At 38.9% G+C, this 16747-nt stretch overlaps 1 protein-coding gene across 3 annotated transcripts in view; it reads right to left on the bottom strand.

Annotated features, from left to right (window-relative positions):
• Window positions 1–16279, bottom strand: part of LOC108707501 (ephrin type-A receptor 7) — a 124892-nt gene extending 108613 nt beyond the window's left edge. For 2 of the 3 annotated variants that reach the window (XM_041582143.1, XM_018245499.2), the window contains exons 1-2: window positions 15987–16279; window positions 12888–13223 (exon numbers count right to left, since the gene is read on the bottom strand). In XM_041582143.1, coding sequence (XP_041438077.1) covers window positions 12888–13223; window positions 15987–16227 — 577 coding nt within the window. In that variant the 5' untranslated portion in view covers window positions 16228–16279. The remainder of the gene's footprint in view (window positions 1–12887; window positions 13224–15986) is intronic. The other variant, XM_041582144.1, reaches the window with a different exon arrangement.
• Window positions 16280–16747: the final 468 nt, after the last annotated feature.

Raw genomic sequence — 16747 nt, 5'->3', positions numbered from 1 at the left:
AACTGTTCGCCCGCGAACTAGTTCGCGCGAACTTCGACCGTTCGCGTCCGCCGTATGTTCGCGAACGTTTGGGAACGTTCGCAGTTTGAGTTCGCGTTCGATCGTTCGACCATTCGAATTCCTTCGACCGCTAAAAATCGAACGATTTCCATTCGTTCGAACGATTGTAAGCATTCGATCCAATGAAAAGCATTCGATCGAATGGCTTCGATCGTTCGATTCGAATGAAAATCCTTCGATCGAACGATTAAAATCCTTCGATCGTTCGATCGAACGATTAAAATCCTTCGATCGTTCGATCGAACGATTTTAGCGGGTGTTCGAAGTTCGCGAACTGTTCGCGAACGTTCGCATTTTTTGCCGGTGTTCGCGAAGGGCGTTCGCGAACACCAAATCGGCAGTTCGCTACATCCCTAGTGCTTATTTGTAAGGGGTCCCAGTAACCAAGGTTGAATGTGCCTGTGAAATTTTGTGATGGCAAATGTTGGTTTCATATAAAGTATGTTTAGTTAAAACCCAAGTAATAATTGTGATGTGTTAAATTGGCCACCGTGTGTAATTTGCGTTTAACTGTAGTTCAGACCTCATCCACTAGAGGGGGGCAAAGTGTAAAGGGTATTTAGGGGAGGAAAATGTGTGTGATAACTGGTTGGTAAGCCTGTAAGTGTATGTGCACGGACCTGTATGTGACACAATGGATGTGAGTATCTTGTAATTTTGTTTCCTGTTACTGGATGTCAAGCGTGTCTTTAAAGGAGAATTCAACCCTGTATAAAAAAAACCCATACCCCCACCCCAGGTAGACCCCCCTCCTTCCTCCCCCAGGATAACTGAACCCCCCCGGGGAAATGCCCCATACTTACGCCTCAACGCAGATTCTGCCATCGGAGTTGCCATCGGATTGTCCTGTTTGAAATTGTCAAGTGTGTCTTTAATGGTGTTGCACTCCTGGGGGCAGATTTATTAAGCTCGAGTGAAGGATTCGAAGTAAAAAAAACTTCGAATTTCAAAGGCTTTTTTTGGGTACTTTGACCATCGAATAGGCTACTTTGACCTTCGACTACGACTTCGACTTCGATTTGAACGATTCGAACTAAAAATCGCTCGACTATTCGACCATTCGATAGTCGAAGGACTGTCTCTTTAAAAAAAACTTTGACTACATACTTCGCCACTTTAAACCTACCGAGCTACAATGTTAGCCTATGGGGACCTTCCCCATAAGTTTTCTAAGCTTTTTCTGATTGAAGAAAAATCGTTCGATCGAGAATTTAATCGTTCGATCAAACGATTTTTACTTCGATTGATCGATCAAAGTATTTGCCCAAAATCCTTCAAATTCGATATTCGAATTCGAAGGATTTAACTTCGAGGGTCGAATTAGAGGGTTAATTAACCCTCGATATTCGACCCTTAGTAAATGTGCCCCCTGGATTGGGCTTACATGTTTCCCACTCCAGTGGAGTACTGCAGTGGTCTGTCCTTGACTAATGAGACTTAATGTTAATGCAAAGTTGTGTACTTAACATAAATTTATACCATAATTGGTAGTGTGTTGGGGGCCTGTTTAACTGAGAAGGGTTTGGGGATTTTTGTGGATAACAAACTGTGCAACTCTAGGCAGCAGAACTCAGTCGATACTAAAGCAAATAACGTATTGTCTTGTGTAAGGAAAGTATAATTTTGCCTGGTAAATTCTCACCTTGAGTATGCAGTGCGATTTTGGGCCCCAGCCTTTAAGAAGGATACTAATGAGCTGAAAAGACATGTAACTGGAATGGTGAAAGGAATGGAACAATTAAACATGAGGAAAGCCAGAGGTATAAAAGGTGGAGAGTGGAGAGAGGAATTTAGTGTGCATCATGGGAAGAAGATTTACAAAAGAAGTCACCTGACCAGCAGAGCCATTTCCAAGAGGAAAAGGTGTGAAATTTAGCTATCTTAAGGCCTAGCTTTTGTAATAGCACACTGTAGTAGCATGAGATGAGATAGGACAATTGGAGAGGACAGTTAGGGTATAGGAAAGCCCTATAGGATTTGTAAAGAAACTGGTAAAAGGTGTTGAAGCCCCACTGCAGAGACCTGACAAGTCTGGTACCAAAGGTTAAGCCATGTAAAAGGGTGAGTGCTGACTGGACCCCTAGGAAGGTACTGGAGGCTGATGGTGAGGGTGGGAAGGGACACCAGAGGGACTAGGGAATATAATTGCCTGTGTAAAAGTTATCCAAGATGACTGTTGAACCTGAAAATGTATGAACTGTGAATACTGTCCTGATGTAATATGATAAATGTTCCTGTATTTGAAGCTCATTTACTGGTGTAGTTGGATTTTACAACTCACAACGCCCTTGTGTTTTGGGGCAGATTTATTAAAATGTGAGCTCACCGCAATTATAAGCTTCACCACACATAAATAAGAAACTTTAAACATGTAATCAATTAAAATTCAGTACCATATCTGAAATAATTAAGTTAATCTGCCTCTCAACAATCTGTCTCTCTACATGCAGCTTTGAGTTGGAAACTTCTGAACCCTTGGTATTTAGTTTTAATTGTATTTAATGGGAAACTTAAAGCAAACACTGCAAATTAAAAAAAAAAAACAGCTAAATTACTGAAGCGAGAATACAGTAAAGGAATATTGTGATCTATAGCAATACAATTCCTATTCTTTTTTACACCCATGTAGGATATGAATAGCAAAGCCCCTTTGCACAAGCATCAACAAGACGAATAAAACAAGCTAATCTTTGTGTTAGCAAATCTGAACTTTTCAAAGTGTTGTGAAAAAAAATTCGACTGCATCAGATGTTATTCTGTTTTTCAAGTGACTTCCATCTGTCGCGATCAAATATGGAACAAACGAGGCATTATAGCTTCTGATTACTTCTCTGTGCATCTTGATCCATCAGGGACTGTTTTCTAAGGCAAGTGTTAATGTTAAAAAAATGTTCTGCACATGTTACTAGATTTACCATGAACAGCTGACACGAGTCTTATTATTTCTGTTCGAGATTGCACTTAATTAAGTTTCTAATGTATGTGTTTTATTTACTTTAGGGCAGGGACACACTTAGATTCGGGAAGATTAGTCGCCCAGCGACAAATCTCCTCTTCTTCGGGGCGACTAATCTTCCCAAACTGCATCCCGCCAGCTGGAATTTAAATCGCCAGCGGGAGGGCATTCGGAGTGATTCGTTTTCCGAAGTCCCATGAAGTTTCTTTGTGAGGCAACTTCGGGCGACTTTGAAAAACGAAGTGCACCAATTGCCATCCCATCTGCGATTTACATTCTAGCCGGCGGGAGGCAGTTCGGGGAGATTAGTCGCCCCAAAGAAGAGTAGAATTGTCGCTGGGCAACTTATCTCCCAAAATATAAACATGTGTCTCTGCCCTTAAAATAATATGCCTGAGCAAATATGAAATGAGCCTAGATCTGTGGAAGGCGAAACTATATAATTATTAGGTATTACATTTGGAATTGATATGTCAGAAAAGAAAATCAAGGGGTATGTACAGGTATGGGACCTGTTATGCAGCTCGGGACCTAGGGTTTTCCAGATCTTTCTGTAATTTCGATCACAATACTCTGTCTACTAAAAAATCATATAAACATTAAATAAACCCAACAAGCTGTTTTTTCCAATAAGGGTTAATTATATCTTAGTTGGTATCAAGTATAAGGTACTATTATTACAGAGAAAAAGGAAATCATTTTTAAAAATGTGGATTATTTGGATAAAATGTAGTCTATGGGAGACGGCCTTTGTAATTTGGAGATTTCTGGATAACGGGTTTACCTAGATGCTAACAGCCACTGGCAGTTCTACTTCAGCAATATAGCTCTGTCTTATAGACAACATAAGTAAACTACAAAAATCAATTTTCAAAAGTGAGCAACAGGGCTCTGCTACCAATAATAAAGGCACTTAAATCAAATTGCAAGTTTACTTGTGTTACACAGTTCAACTGATCTTTGGCAGTGATGGGCAAATTTGTCCCATTTCGCTTTGCCACAAATTACACAAATTTCCGTGAAATTTGTGAAACTGGCGAAAAATTCGCAAAACGGTAATTTTGACGACAGCGACAATTAGCCGGCACCAAAATGTGCGCAGTGTTAAAGTTGAAGCCGGTACCCATTAAAGTCAATGGGTGTCCGTTTACTGGCGCCAGCAAATTTTCGTGGCAAATACGCAAATTTATTCTCTGGCGACAAACTGGGCAAATTCGCGCATCACTAATCTTTGGCAACACAACTACTTTTCACCTATCAACATCAGAAACACCAGGAGATTATTGCACTTTTCTTTTTATTCATAGAAAATACCTTGTCTCATACAGACCTAATTATAATAGTAATACCATTATAAGATCTAAATCCAGAATGCTTAGAACCTGGAATCCTATAGGTGTACAAGAAACAGCCAGGAATATTGGAAAGGATTTACATCACATGCATACAATTAAATGCAATTTACAATAGCTCTAACTAGGATGTGGCATACACTATTACACCCTTCTCCCAAATGAATGGCATTTTGAGCATAGCAGTGGGATCTTTGTGTTGGTTTCTAATAACTTTGATTGTAATAATATCCCTTTGGTTTAGTATAGCTTTCTCCATTGCAGTGCCATTAGAATCCCAGTGTAAATGAGCCTCTTTAGGTTCATCTGATGAATTACATGCAAGTTAACACAGTCTGGAAGGACCAGAATCTTGAATTTTATCAGCACTCAGCAGTTATTCCAAGGTAACCCAACAGTTGTGTCAATAGCCACAACTGACTACCATATCTGCATATTAAAACTAGTGCGTATTCAAACTAGTGCTTTGTACTTTGTGCTTATTACTAATGTTGGGCGAATTTATTTGGCAGGCGTGAATTTTCTGCAAATTTGTGTGTTTTGCTGCTGGAGAATAAATTTGCTGCAAAGAAAAATAAATTGTGGCGAAATGGGACAAATTCGCCCATCACTACTTATTACCAAATAAGTCTTACAACCTTTATATGTGACAAGTTAGCTAAATTGAATTCCAAATTTGCTACTCTCTGTACCTATTATAATTTGAGAGTATATTGAGATGTTCTGTTGTCTGCCTGAAAGGGCCCATGTGGTTAAAGAAAACACTTGTTTTCAAATGAATTCAAACTATAACTTCTACTAAATTACCTCAATTGGGTGGTATCATGTAGCACTGAGCATATCTTCAGGAAATAAATATTAAACACCAAAAGACAATCTAAACAGGAAAAAAGGCAGCAGTCTATGAGGAGATACTTAACTCAAGCTAAAATACTGTAAGGGGCAGATTTATCAAAGGTCGAAGTGAAGGTTCGAAGTTAAAAACTTCATATATCGAAGTAATTTTTGGGGACTTCGACCATCGAATAGTCCAACTTCGATTCGAAGTTGAAAAAAACTTTAGAAATTCGAATATAGAAAGTTATTATGTACTGTATCTTTAAAACTTCGACTTCGACCATTTGCCACCTAAAAGCTGCTGAAGTGCTGTTTTAGCCTATGGGGGACCAAATGCCTCAAACAGGCAATTGGGGGAGTTAGGGAGATCGAAGGTCGAAGTTCAAAAAACTTGATTCGAAGTAGGCCCACTTCGACCACCATTCGGTTGATCTTTTTGAATTAGAAGTTCGAAGTTTTTTTAACTTCAACCTTTGATAAATTTCCAAGATTTAATTACAGCAAATCTTATGGCAATAATAATAATAATCAAGATGCATTAAGCAGATGTGACAGTTGACCAAGATAATTAAAGATAAATACATTAACTGACTACTTTTAATAGGTGTATCCAATTTTATTGTCTATAAACAGCAATCAAAAATCAATCAAGTAAAATGACCAGTCAAAGCTTTATTTTACGTGTCCTCCAGTTTTCCTTATAAAGGATTTAAACTGGATATCTAGTTGAAAATATATTAGAGCTTCATATGAAAGGCCATTAACATGTAGAATTAAAGCAATCCAATGTCATAATTTGAACAACAAATTATATTTTCAATTCAATTCCCAGGGCACAGATAATCCCACTGTAGTGATAGGCAAATCTGTCCTGTTTCGCTTCTCTGGAAAATTTGCAAAACACATTGAAGTCATGCACAATACATTGGTTAATGGGTATTTTTTCTCACTCCAAATGTTTTTTTTTTTCAAATGCATTGAAGTCCATGGACGTTTTTTCGCTTTCCAAATGCATTAAAGTCAATTGGCATTTTTCCTCTTTCCATTGGCTTTTGACAATTTGCAGATGGTGAAAAGCAGAATCCCCACCAATCAATGACTGACCAAAAATAAATTCACTCATCGCTATCCTACCTGCATGGATTTCTGGTAACTAAACAGGCACAAAATATTGTGAAGGGAGGGGACTGTATGTAATTTAATTATCTTGCAAGGTCCAAACATGGAGTTGCTTCAGTCTCCCTGTTTGCACTATTAAGCTCAACAAAATATATAGATTTTTATATATATAGAGTTTTCATGAATAAAACCAAAGGCAAAAATTATATTTATCACAAGCCCTATTCATTGGATAAATGTTAAACAAAGGTGACTGGCCCTTTAAGCTCAGGATAATTTATTTGATGAGCTACAGTAAAAGGATTTAAAAAAAGTCTTACGGAAAGTTTATGTCCCATTTAAGGTAAAATCCAGAGTGTTAATCTGAACTAAAATTGCAGTTAGACTCAGAAAATACTTTTTATTATTCTATTTAAATACTTCCTTTGGGACCTTGTAGAACAAAAAGTAGCAGAGAACACGCACTCCTGGGAATGCATGTGCAGAAAAAGAGGCATAACTAATAATGAATGTTGTCACAAAGAAGATGAAGTTAAAGACAGCAATAACTAATTCAAGAACTGGCTGAGAAATAGCCTAGATAAAGAGCAAGAGAGAGTACGTAACACATAAGATAAGGTGAACCAAATGGTTCAGTTAGGAATATGCTGCAATTGACAAAAATATGCAAGGTTATTTCTACTTATAAATAACCCAAGATATGTATTATCAGGCAGTTTAACTTTCACAATTCTCTAAAAATGTTTCCTTTGTAAATAGTGCTTAATACAGGGGGAAATGATATGACAGGACAATTATGCATTACCATAGGAAAGATGTGTAAAAAAAAAAAAAAAAACTGTAGTTGAGGGCTTGTGCTTCAAGAAAATAATAATACATTCTGAGAATATTTCCTGTGGACACATACAGATGTAATAAAAAAGCTTGGGTTTAGGGTTATTTCATACAGGGAGATTAATTCTTTCTATTTGTCGTTAGCTAAAATGTTGCTTTTTTTCCTGTGGGGAAATCATATACCATTTACCACACAAAAAAAAATTACCATCTACCATTTACCATCCATTCAGCATCTACTTTTTGTGTAGCATAAGTCTTGAGGCTTATATCACACAGTCATTTTGACTGCTTCCATTAGTTGAAAAAGATACTGTTCATAGCCTGATTTTTTTAAATTATTTTCAGGTGTCAAGGCTTGATGGTCAGATTGAACAGCTCATTTACAAAGGGGGCTTAGCAAAATGGAATTGAATTTAACTGCATTTACTGTAAGACTTACAACAAACAGAATGGCCTGCTCAGACCCCACTCCCTGTTTAAAACAATTGCTGCTGTCCTTGACCTCTCTCCCAGGCAGCAGTCGTGAGAATAAAAGGGTACATGCAAGGGGCCCTGAGGGGGATTGTGGCTGGGGTGGAGGGGGGATTTGTTGCTGGGGCCGAGTTTCAGATGGGTGTGTAGGGGCACCTGAGGCACGAGCCCCAGGCCCTCCAGATCGACGCTGTTCGAGTCTCCATCAGATGTCAGTCGAGAATATTTGGTCCAATGACTAGTGACTTGGCTAGTGTCTTGGATAAGAGAGGCCCAACCTAAGTCTACCTATGTATGGACACTTTGGGGTAAATTTATCAAAGAGTGAAGTTAATAGTGAATTTCCGCCACTAAAGTGAAATTCCGCCACTCTCCATTCATTTCTATGGGATTTTTCTAGGCGTATTTATCAAAGGGTGAACTTTCACTTTCACCCATTGATAAATACGCCTTTCAAAATCCCATAGAAATGAATTGAGAGCTGTGGAATTTCACTCTAGTGGCAGAACTTCACTCTTTGATAGATTTACCCTAAAACTTAGATACAGCGTTTTCTAACTTGACCACAGAAAAATATAGGGCTATATTCATGCAGCAATTTTCTAAAGTGCCTTTTTAATACTCAGCGATTAATCAGCATTTTCTATTATACATTAACACCCCCTGGAATTCATGAAGCAAGTTTTCTGCCAAGTAAATATACAGTGCTTGAATTGGGTTGAAAAAGGTGGAGGGATGGTATATGTGCCGCGCGTAGCGTGGCGGCAAAAATAATTAGACCACGCCCACAATTGTAGGCCACACCCGCAATTGTAGGTCACACCCACTTTTAAATAAGTCTCGCCCACCAGTTATTTTGCTATTTCCATGTTTATGAAAAATATTTTTTTAATATTGCAAGAAATAGAATGACCCTAATTTTTTACAATTAAATAGTTACATAGTTAAATCGGGTTGAAAAAAGACAAAGTCCATCAAGTTCAACCCCTCCAAATGAAAACCCAGCATCCATACACACACCCCTCCCTACTTTTACATAAATTCTATATACCCATACCTATACTAACTATAGAGTTTAGTATCACAATAGCCTTTGATATTATGTCTGTCCAAGAAATCATCCAAGTCCCTCTTATAGTCATTAACTGAATCAGTATCACAACATCACCCGGCAGTGCATTCCACAACCTCACTGTGATGAACCCCCTATGTTGCTTCAAATGAAATGTATATACAGTATATGCATTTAGAAGCTTGTAAAGTGGAATCACACAAAATATACCAGCAGTTTGTGAAAGGCTTGGTTGTCCTGAAAAAAATAGTTTTGCCCCTTAAGTGTCTCAAGCATTGCCATTATACAAAAAATGCACAACTGAGCCAGCAACAGGAGATCTGGTTATTTAAACATGTGAAAATGTTGCACATTCGCAACAGAATACTGACTCCAGAATACTGGTTCTCACTCATGACTGATGCTCTATGAGGACCGACCACACAGGGGCCAGTGGGTCAGTCTCTCCTGTGCAGTCCCACATAAAGCTACTTGTCAGGCAACTACACGGATACCAGGTCACGAAGCCTGTTTTGCCTGGCAGGTTCCTGTTTTCTTCAAAACAATTCACTAGCCCACATACTTTTACAGGCGATTGCAATAGGAAGAGACTGGAACACTGGACACACAGACAAACTGGCCAATGTGGAGACCCGGCAGGCTGGTGGCCATACACACACACACACACACACACACACACACTAAACACACACACTATACACACACACATCATACACATTATACACACACTATACACACACACTATACACGCACACTATACACACACATACACACACACTATACACACACACACTATACATACACATTATACACACACACACACTATACACACATATACACACTATACACACACAGACATACACATTATACACACACACACACTATACACGCACACTATACACGCACACTATACACGCACACTATACACGCACACTATACACGCACTACACACACACACACACACATAACCACACACACACTATACACACACACGCTATATACACACACACACACACACACACTATACACACACACACATACCCCCACACACACACATACATACACACACTATATACACACACATACACATTCTACACACGCAGCAAGCATGTCACATTGGCAGGATGTTGCACACACGCTCACACCAATCACGCCCATCCCAGCTGAGCTCCTGCAACATCACAGCACACACAGGAGAAACAAAGTGCCTTGTTCCCGTTGTGACAAGCCCACACAACAACTCTGCCCGCTTCCGCACACAAACATTCAGTGGCCGTTTGTCAATAGGAAGTTGTAACACAGACTCGTGTACTCACCGGTAGCTGCATATACCGGAGCGGCGACTCTATGCACGCCCCCACCCACATCCCCACTGGGCGCGCTCTCATCGTCTAACTCCCACACGTCGCACGCTCCCCCGGCAACACTCGCGCTGACTGGCTGGTGCGTGCAGTGCGCAGCCAGCTGGTTTGTCAATTTCTAGGGCCTGCCCGGGCAATATCGTCTTATAATACACAAAAGCCATGAATATCCTGTAAATTATATCCTTATAAACGGTGAGTAGTGATGTCATCAGTTATAAACGGTGAGTAGTGATGTCATTTCTGTCACATGACTCACTAAAATTTGTGTATTATAATAAATAAAGTACCCCCAGTTGTAAAATATGAGGATATTAGAAGTTACCTCGGAGTTCCATGACCTGTATAAAAACACTCGGCCTTCGGCCTCGTGTTTTTATATGGTCATGAAACTCCTCGGTAACTAATAATATCCTTATATTTTACAAGAGGGGGTACTTTATTCACTATATTTGGCACCCTCACGGAACTGTACAGAACAGGACAATCTTACAATTACAGCGCAAAAACAAATTGAAGTTTTAAAAAAACACGGTCCCCTTATAGCTCCGGTATTATAATTCGTTCCATCCCGCCTGAGGGGATGGAAATCAGCCATTTAAAAAAAGTAACGGCATGCCATCCCGCCCCAATTCAAGCACTGTAAATATATCCAAGAACATGTTCAATGCAGTGTAAAATATTTAAAAAAGATATGATGAAAACTTGATAAATATATATTGGGAAGAGAGCGCACTGATCAAGACTTCAAATAATCAGTTCTAAGTGTTGGGTAAAACAGATTTATCAACATCATTTTCACTACCAATAAACTCTGCATTTTTTGTTATTTAGATGTAAATTTGTTTAAGAAGAGGGAGCTGTGGGATTACGTAAAATGTCAAATTTCATTTGTCTACAAGGAATTTTTATGTAAGGAGAAAACTGCACAAAGGCCTCCATTGCTGCATAACTTGTAACTGTACTGACAATTATTTAAAATAGACGGCAAGATAAATGTCTGTATTCCATGCTATTAATCAGTTTGAAGCACTATGCTTAACTTACACTGCTTCCCTCAAATTCCCATTCACTAAAGGGTTTATTCATTACACTGCTGATTAGGGAACATGGGAATTTCCACTTAAATCAGCAGGAGTTTTCATGTGTTTTATTATGGTATCTGCAGAGTGCCAATATGGATTTAACTGTTACTATATCAATGCATCTTAAAGTGGAAATTAATTCTTTCTGGGTGGGGATGCTCTTGTTGAACCATGCTTAAATGAGATACTGAGGAGAAACATACCCTTTTTAGAACCTGGGGGTAATGAAGCTTCTTAGATGTTTAAAGGAGTGGTTCACTTTTGAGTTAACTTTTAGTATCATGTAGTGAGTGGCAATGTTGCCTCTAATTCCTTCTCAGCTATGTGTGCAAAAAAATTATCTCGTGCACACATTTTAAACTTGTGTGCTCATTTTTAAAAACTGCATATGCAGGTCAGAATAAATGTAAAATGTTGTGCTTTCACATACAATTCTTTGTGTCCAACACAATTTGTTGTGTGCGCTGGCCTCATTATTTGTGTGAGCGTATGATCGCATGGCTTACAGGGAACATTGAGTGTGATATTCTAAGACAATTTACAATTGTTTTTTATTTTTTATTGGTTTTGGTTTTTGCTTTATTTAGCTTTTTATTCAGCAGCTGTAAAGTTTGCATTACAGCAATTCAGCTGCTAGTGCCCAAATTACCTTACCAATACACTGATTTGAATAAGAGACTGGAATATGAATAGGAAGATAAGTAATAATAGCAATAACAATAAATTTGTAGCAGAGCATTTGTTTTTAGATGAGGTCAGTCAGGGTCGGACTGGAGCCTCGGGGGCCCATTGGGGCTTCAAACAAATGGCCTTCCTGGCAGTCCCTGGGGGCCCCCTACCGATCTCTGATTACCTGGGCCGGCATGTGCTGCGTGTGCATGTGCAGGCCCGGCGCGCTAAATGCACATGCGTCCATGTGGCCTGCTGAGCATATATGCGCCAACACGGCACAATAAGCATGTATGCGCCAACGGGGCCCTAAGTGTGCATGCGCTAACACAGACGGGCAGGTTTATTTTTTTATGGGAAAGCACGAGGGAGCACGTCTGGGCCCAGTCCGGCACTGAGGTACTGGTCATAAATGTAAACATTGTTATAAACATTAGCAGGTGATTTGTTTGCTACTAGTTAGCTGAGCTACTGACAACATGCCAAAGGGACCCTAGAGATGCCAAACAGGTAGTTGTAGGATCTTTAACTCATTATTACTGGAAATTTAGCCCTTAATGTGTCATTAAAGCTGTAACCATTAAACATAAATTGACTCAGGTAACAGTGTTTACCACACAGACAAAAATGTCCACCTTCATCATGGTGGTGGTAGGGGACTACTAATACAGCTATTTTCAAGACCTGTTGAGTGCAATACTTTTGAAGTTGCTTCTTGGCTCCTGCAGTACAGAGTGCATAGAGGTGTATCTGTATGTGTTGGTGGCTCTGGCAGCCCCTGCATGTTCTGAGAACTGGAGTGGTGACTTATGGGAGGGAGGTGTGCAATCCGTTGTCTTCCTTGTGCCTCATAGAACAAAGGCCCATTCTGTTCTGTTTTGTGCCTCTTAGACTTCCAGAACTTGCACCACTCAGCTACAGTATATTAAGTTCTAGGACTATAATTATATAATATAGCTAATTTGCCTATAATATTAACTAATAACCATCAATCCCATAGGAAAATCTTTTTTGTTAATATTAAATAAAAGTGGAAAATGGCAAACAATGACACAAAAGTTACAATACCTGCATTGCCGGTCGATACGTTCATTTCAGCAAACTCGTTGGAATACAGGCTAAAATCAGATACTCCATTCACAGACTCCACCCGAATAGTGTAGTTAACATGTGGCAATAAATTCACCAAGGTAACAGTTCGATCGACTAATCCAGTTTGCTGAGGCACAAAGCCCACACTGCTGCCACAGGCCTCACACTGCTGAAAGGCCACAGAACATTTGTCACAGAAGACATTATAGGTAATATCGCCCCTCCCTCCCGTGTCCACCGGAACATTCCATTCCAGAATCAATGTTGTTTGCTTCATGCTGTAAACCAAATCTCTTGGAGCTGATGGTGGTCCTAAAAGGGAGACAATGCAAATGATTGGTTATTCAGCTTTACATTTGCAGATAAATCATTGTAATCCCTATATAAAATCCTAATTATATTTCAGAATCAGCTTCATAATCCAAACATTGGTTTAGAACCAGTTAAGCTCTCTTTTCAAAGTTATTTTTTTTTATTGTGGGAACATTTCTCCAGATCAAAGCACAATATCTTCCCTGTTGTGATATACAGAAAACAGCAATAGATACTAGGGGGGTTATTTACTAAATTTGAATTTTGGGTTCTTTAAATTGGATTAGGGATTCTTTATTTTGACATTGTATGAGAGTGTTTGTGGCACAGGGTGTGAATGCTATACTATATATTATTTTTTATCTTGTTTTCCCCATGAGGCTCAAACCTTGAGCTTTCCACTGATAGGGATGTCGCGGACTGTTCGCCGGCGAACTTGTTCGCGCGAACATCGGCTGTTCGCGTCCGCCGCAAGTTCGCGAACGTCGCGCGACGTTCGCCAATAGGCGTTCGCGTCAAAATCGTTCGACCATTCGACCATTCGATCGCTAAAATCGAAGGATTTTCGTTCGAATCGAACGATCGAAGCCATTGGATTGAATGAAATCATTCGATCGAATGGCTTCGATCGTTCGATTCGAACGATTAAAATCCTTCGATCGTTCGAATCGAACGATTTTCGGATGTTCGAAGTTCGCGAACTGTTCGCGAACTGTCCGCATTTTTTGCCGGTGTTCGCGAACGGCGTTCGCGAACACATTATCGGCGGTTCGCTACATCCCTATCCACTGACACAAATTTGGAAATTAAGTCCTTTGAGGTTGGAAAGGACTTGCTGTGTCTTGCAGAAGTGGGAGCAATGCTGATTTGGGACTCAAGTTTTTGATGTAACTAGATGAGTAAAAAGTTCAGTTATATCTTAAAATATTAATTTACTTATAACAAGATCATAGAATATTCATACAACTGGTGAGACTGAACTTTGTAGCATTACCTAAGAGAGCTTTTGCACTTCACTGTAATAAGTATTTTATTTTGTGTGATGAGGGTTAATGGAGACCCACCATCAGTGTGGTGACCAATTCCAACATATATGTTAAAAATTCCATCTGTAAACCTTTAATGCATGAAGTAATCATTCATGGATCATCATGACTTCTGACAGATCCTGATTCTATTGCCAACTTTTAGAGTGCCAACACTATATAAATCGCTCTTTCAATTTGCCTCTCAGGCATCACACATAAGTGCTATCTGGCCTTTTGTTTGTGATGTGATTTGTTTAACATATCAGAATAAATGTCTCTAGTAACTAGTAGTCTCTATCAGCAACATTTTTATTTACCCCCTTTCAGACAGAAAAGAAAGAAGAAGAAAAGAAACAGAACACCAGATACTCCATATTAGAACTAGAGGAGATTAAATTATTGTAAATACATTTTAGAAAAAAGAAAAAGAATAGAAAATGTTGACAACATAATTAGAAGCTGTCAGCTGAAGTACCAAACAACACTTTTTCAATAGGCCTCACACTGTAAAATGACATAGCATCTCTTCGGGTCTAGTGATGGGCGAATTTGCAAAACTGCGCCGGCGTCTAGTTTTTGACGCCGGCGTCCGTTTTTGACACGGGTGTCCGTTTTTTTTGCGAAAATGCGTTAGCGTCCACAAAACGGACGCCGGAGTGCCGGCAAATTTTCGCGGCCGTTTTGCAAATTTATTCGCCGGTGGCCTAGCGAATAAATTCGCCCATCACTATTTGGGTCCACTCCCATATATTCACTTGATGTGCTTGTGCTAGTGCAGTGTGTACATCATAAATGGAATACTTAAATATATGAAATCTACACTAGTAATAGGACTGGGCCTGTTTAAAATCAAATTTGAAATCAAGAAAATCAATGTTCAAACAGTTGATAACCTATTAGTCCCTATAAGTAGAAATTACAGTTCATGTTTCAAATATCTGAACCAAGCGCATAGATACAGTACATACTTTATATTATAATATTATATAGCAACCATATTAATATAATGAATAAATAAAATATTAAAGTATCAATATACTTTTTCAGATAGCAGTTTCTTCCTTTCTAATACATTTTTCTCCTTCCATTCACATTGGCATGCACATTTTCATCATTATCCCATGCATTTTTTTTTAAAACTAACCCTAGTTGTTTGTTTACACTTCAGCTTACAAGGAACATGAAAATCGCTACAGAGTACTTTGTTAGTGTATGTAATACAAAATTGTACGAAATATCAACAAACCTCCCTCAGTAAAATTGATAATGTATTATTATTTTTTCAGATTTTTGTATAATCTTGTGTAATGCTTGTATAAGCCTACTAATTTAAGTAGCAATGCATACAGATTTTGTTTACAGATATAATAAATAGAAAAACGAAAACTCATCACAATCTGAATTCAAAGCTTTAAAGGAGAGCCTTATTTTCAGAAGGAATATATAACCACTAGATTTATACACTAATAAGTTACCTATTAAAAAATCTTAGCAAATTGGCATATACATAGCAGTAAATATTGTCCTTTTATGTCTGTTTCCTTGAGCCACCATTGCATGGTTGGTGACAGGTAAAAAATAAAGCTCTGTCCGATCATTGGCTAATTAAGCCTGTCATGTATGTGCCTTATTCAAGTCAGGCAGTCTTTAGTATATAAAATAGCAGTTTTAAAAGTTATCTTTAAAAGTTAACAAACCATAGAAGACTTTGGTATAAGAATATGATGAAACTTACGTGTACATGAAGTGGAGGGAGAGTCCAGGGGTGACCGAAAGTAGTTTCTTTCACAGGTGCAGACAGTGGATGACTCTTGGTTAGTGTAGCTGTACTGAGGACAGGGGACACAATGCTGGAGTCTACTGGACATCTTGTAAAAGCCGGGTGGACAAGCTGCAAAGAGATGCACACATTTAGCTACTGGTAAAATATAATCAAATACTGGTGTGCATAGAAAAAGAAAAATTGTATCTCCCATGAGCAGTTATATGTTATTGTCATGCCTTGAAACATTTGAACTAAACAGAGACAGGAATTGTTGTCTTTCATAAATAATTGCTGATATTTCTCAATTTGTTTTTTTTTTACTGGATGTATGGACAGTACTGCCTTATTCATTAAAGTGGAAGCTAGTTGCTCTTTGATAGGCCTATAGCTCTAGAGTTAAGTTCTTTTGGTTGAGGTCTTGCTATCATTCACTGCTGCAATTGCAGTCACAGTTGTGCAAAAATAGTGTCCAAAGCTGCTCCTTGATGTACAGCATAGTTGCCCCATGCCCATTCCACTTCCTGATGCAAATTATGCACTAGTGTGAGCTGGGGAACTTTGGAGCTTCTGCCACCTCAAAGGTAGCAGTAGCGCCAGGGATCTCACAGCACCCTGTGTCAATAGTTGCACCTAAAGAGTCACACACAGATGTAGATGCACTGCCTTTGTATTTGAATCAAGTTACAGCAGAAGCACAATTGCATGCATTTTGATGCATCAGACACAATTGC

The sequence above is a fragment of the Xenopus laevis genome, chromosome 2L (genome assembly GCF_017654675.1).
Source record: "Xenopus laevis strain J_2021 chromosome 2L, Xenopus_laevis_v10.1, whole genome shotgun sequence".
NCBI lineage: Eukaryota > Metazoa > Chordata > Amphibia > Anura > Pipidae > Xenopus > Xenopus laevis.
Note: the sequence above shows the minus strand (reverse complement) of the source record. Positions and strands in the feature narration are given on the sequence as shown.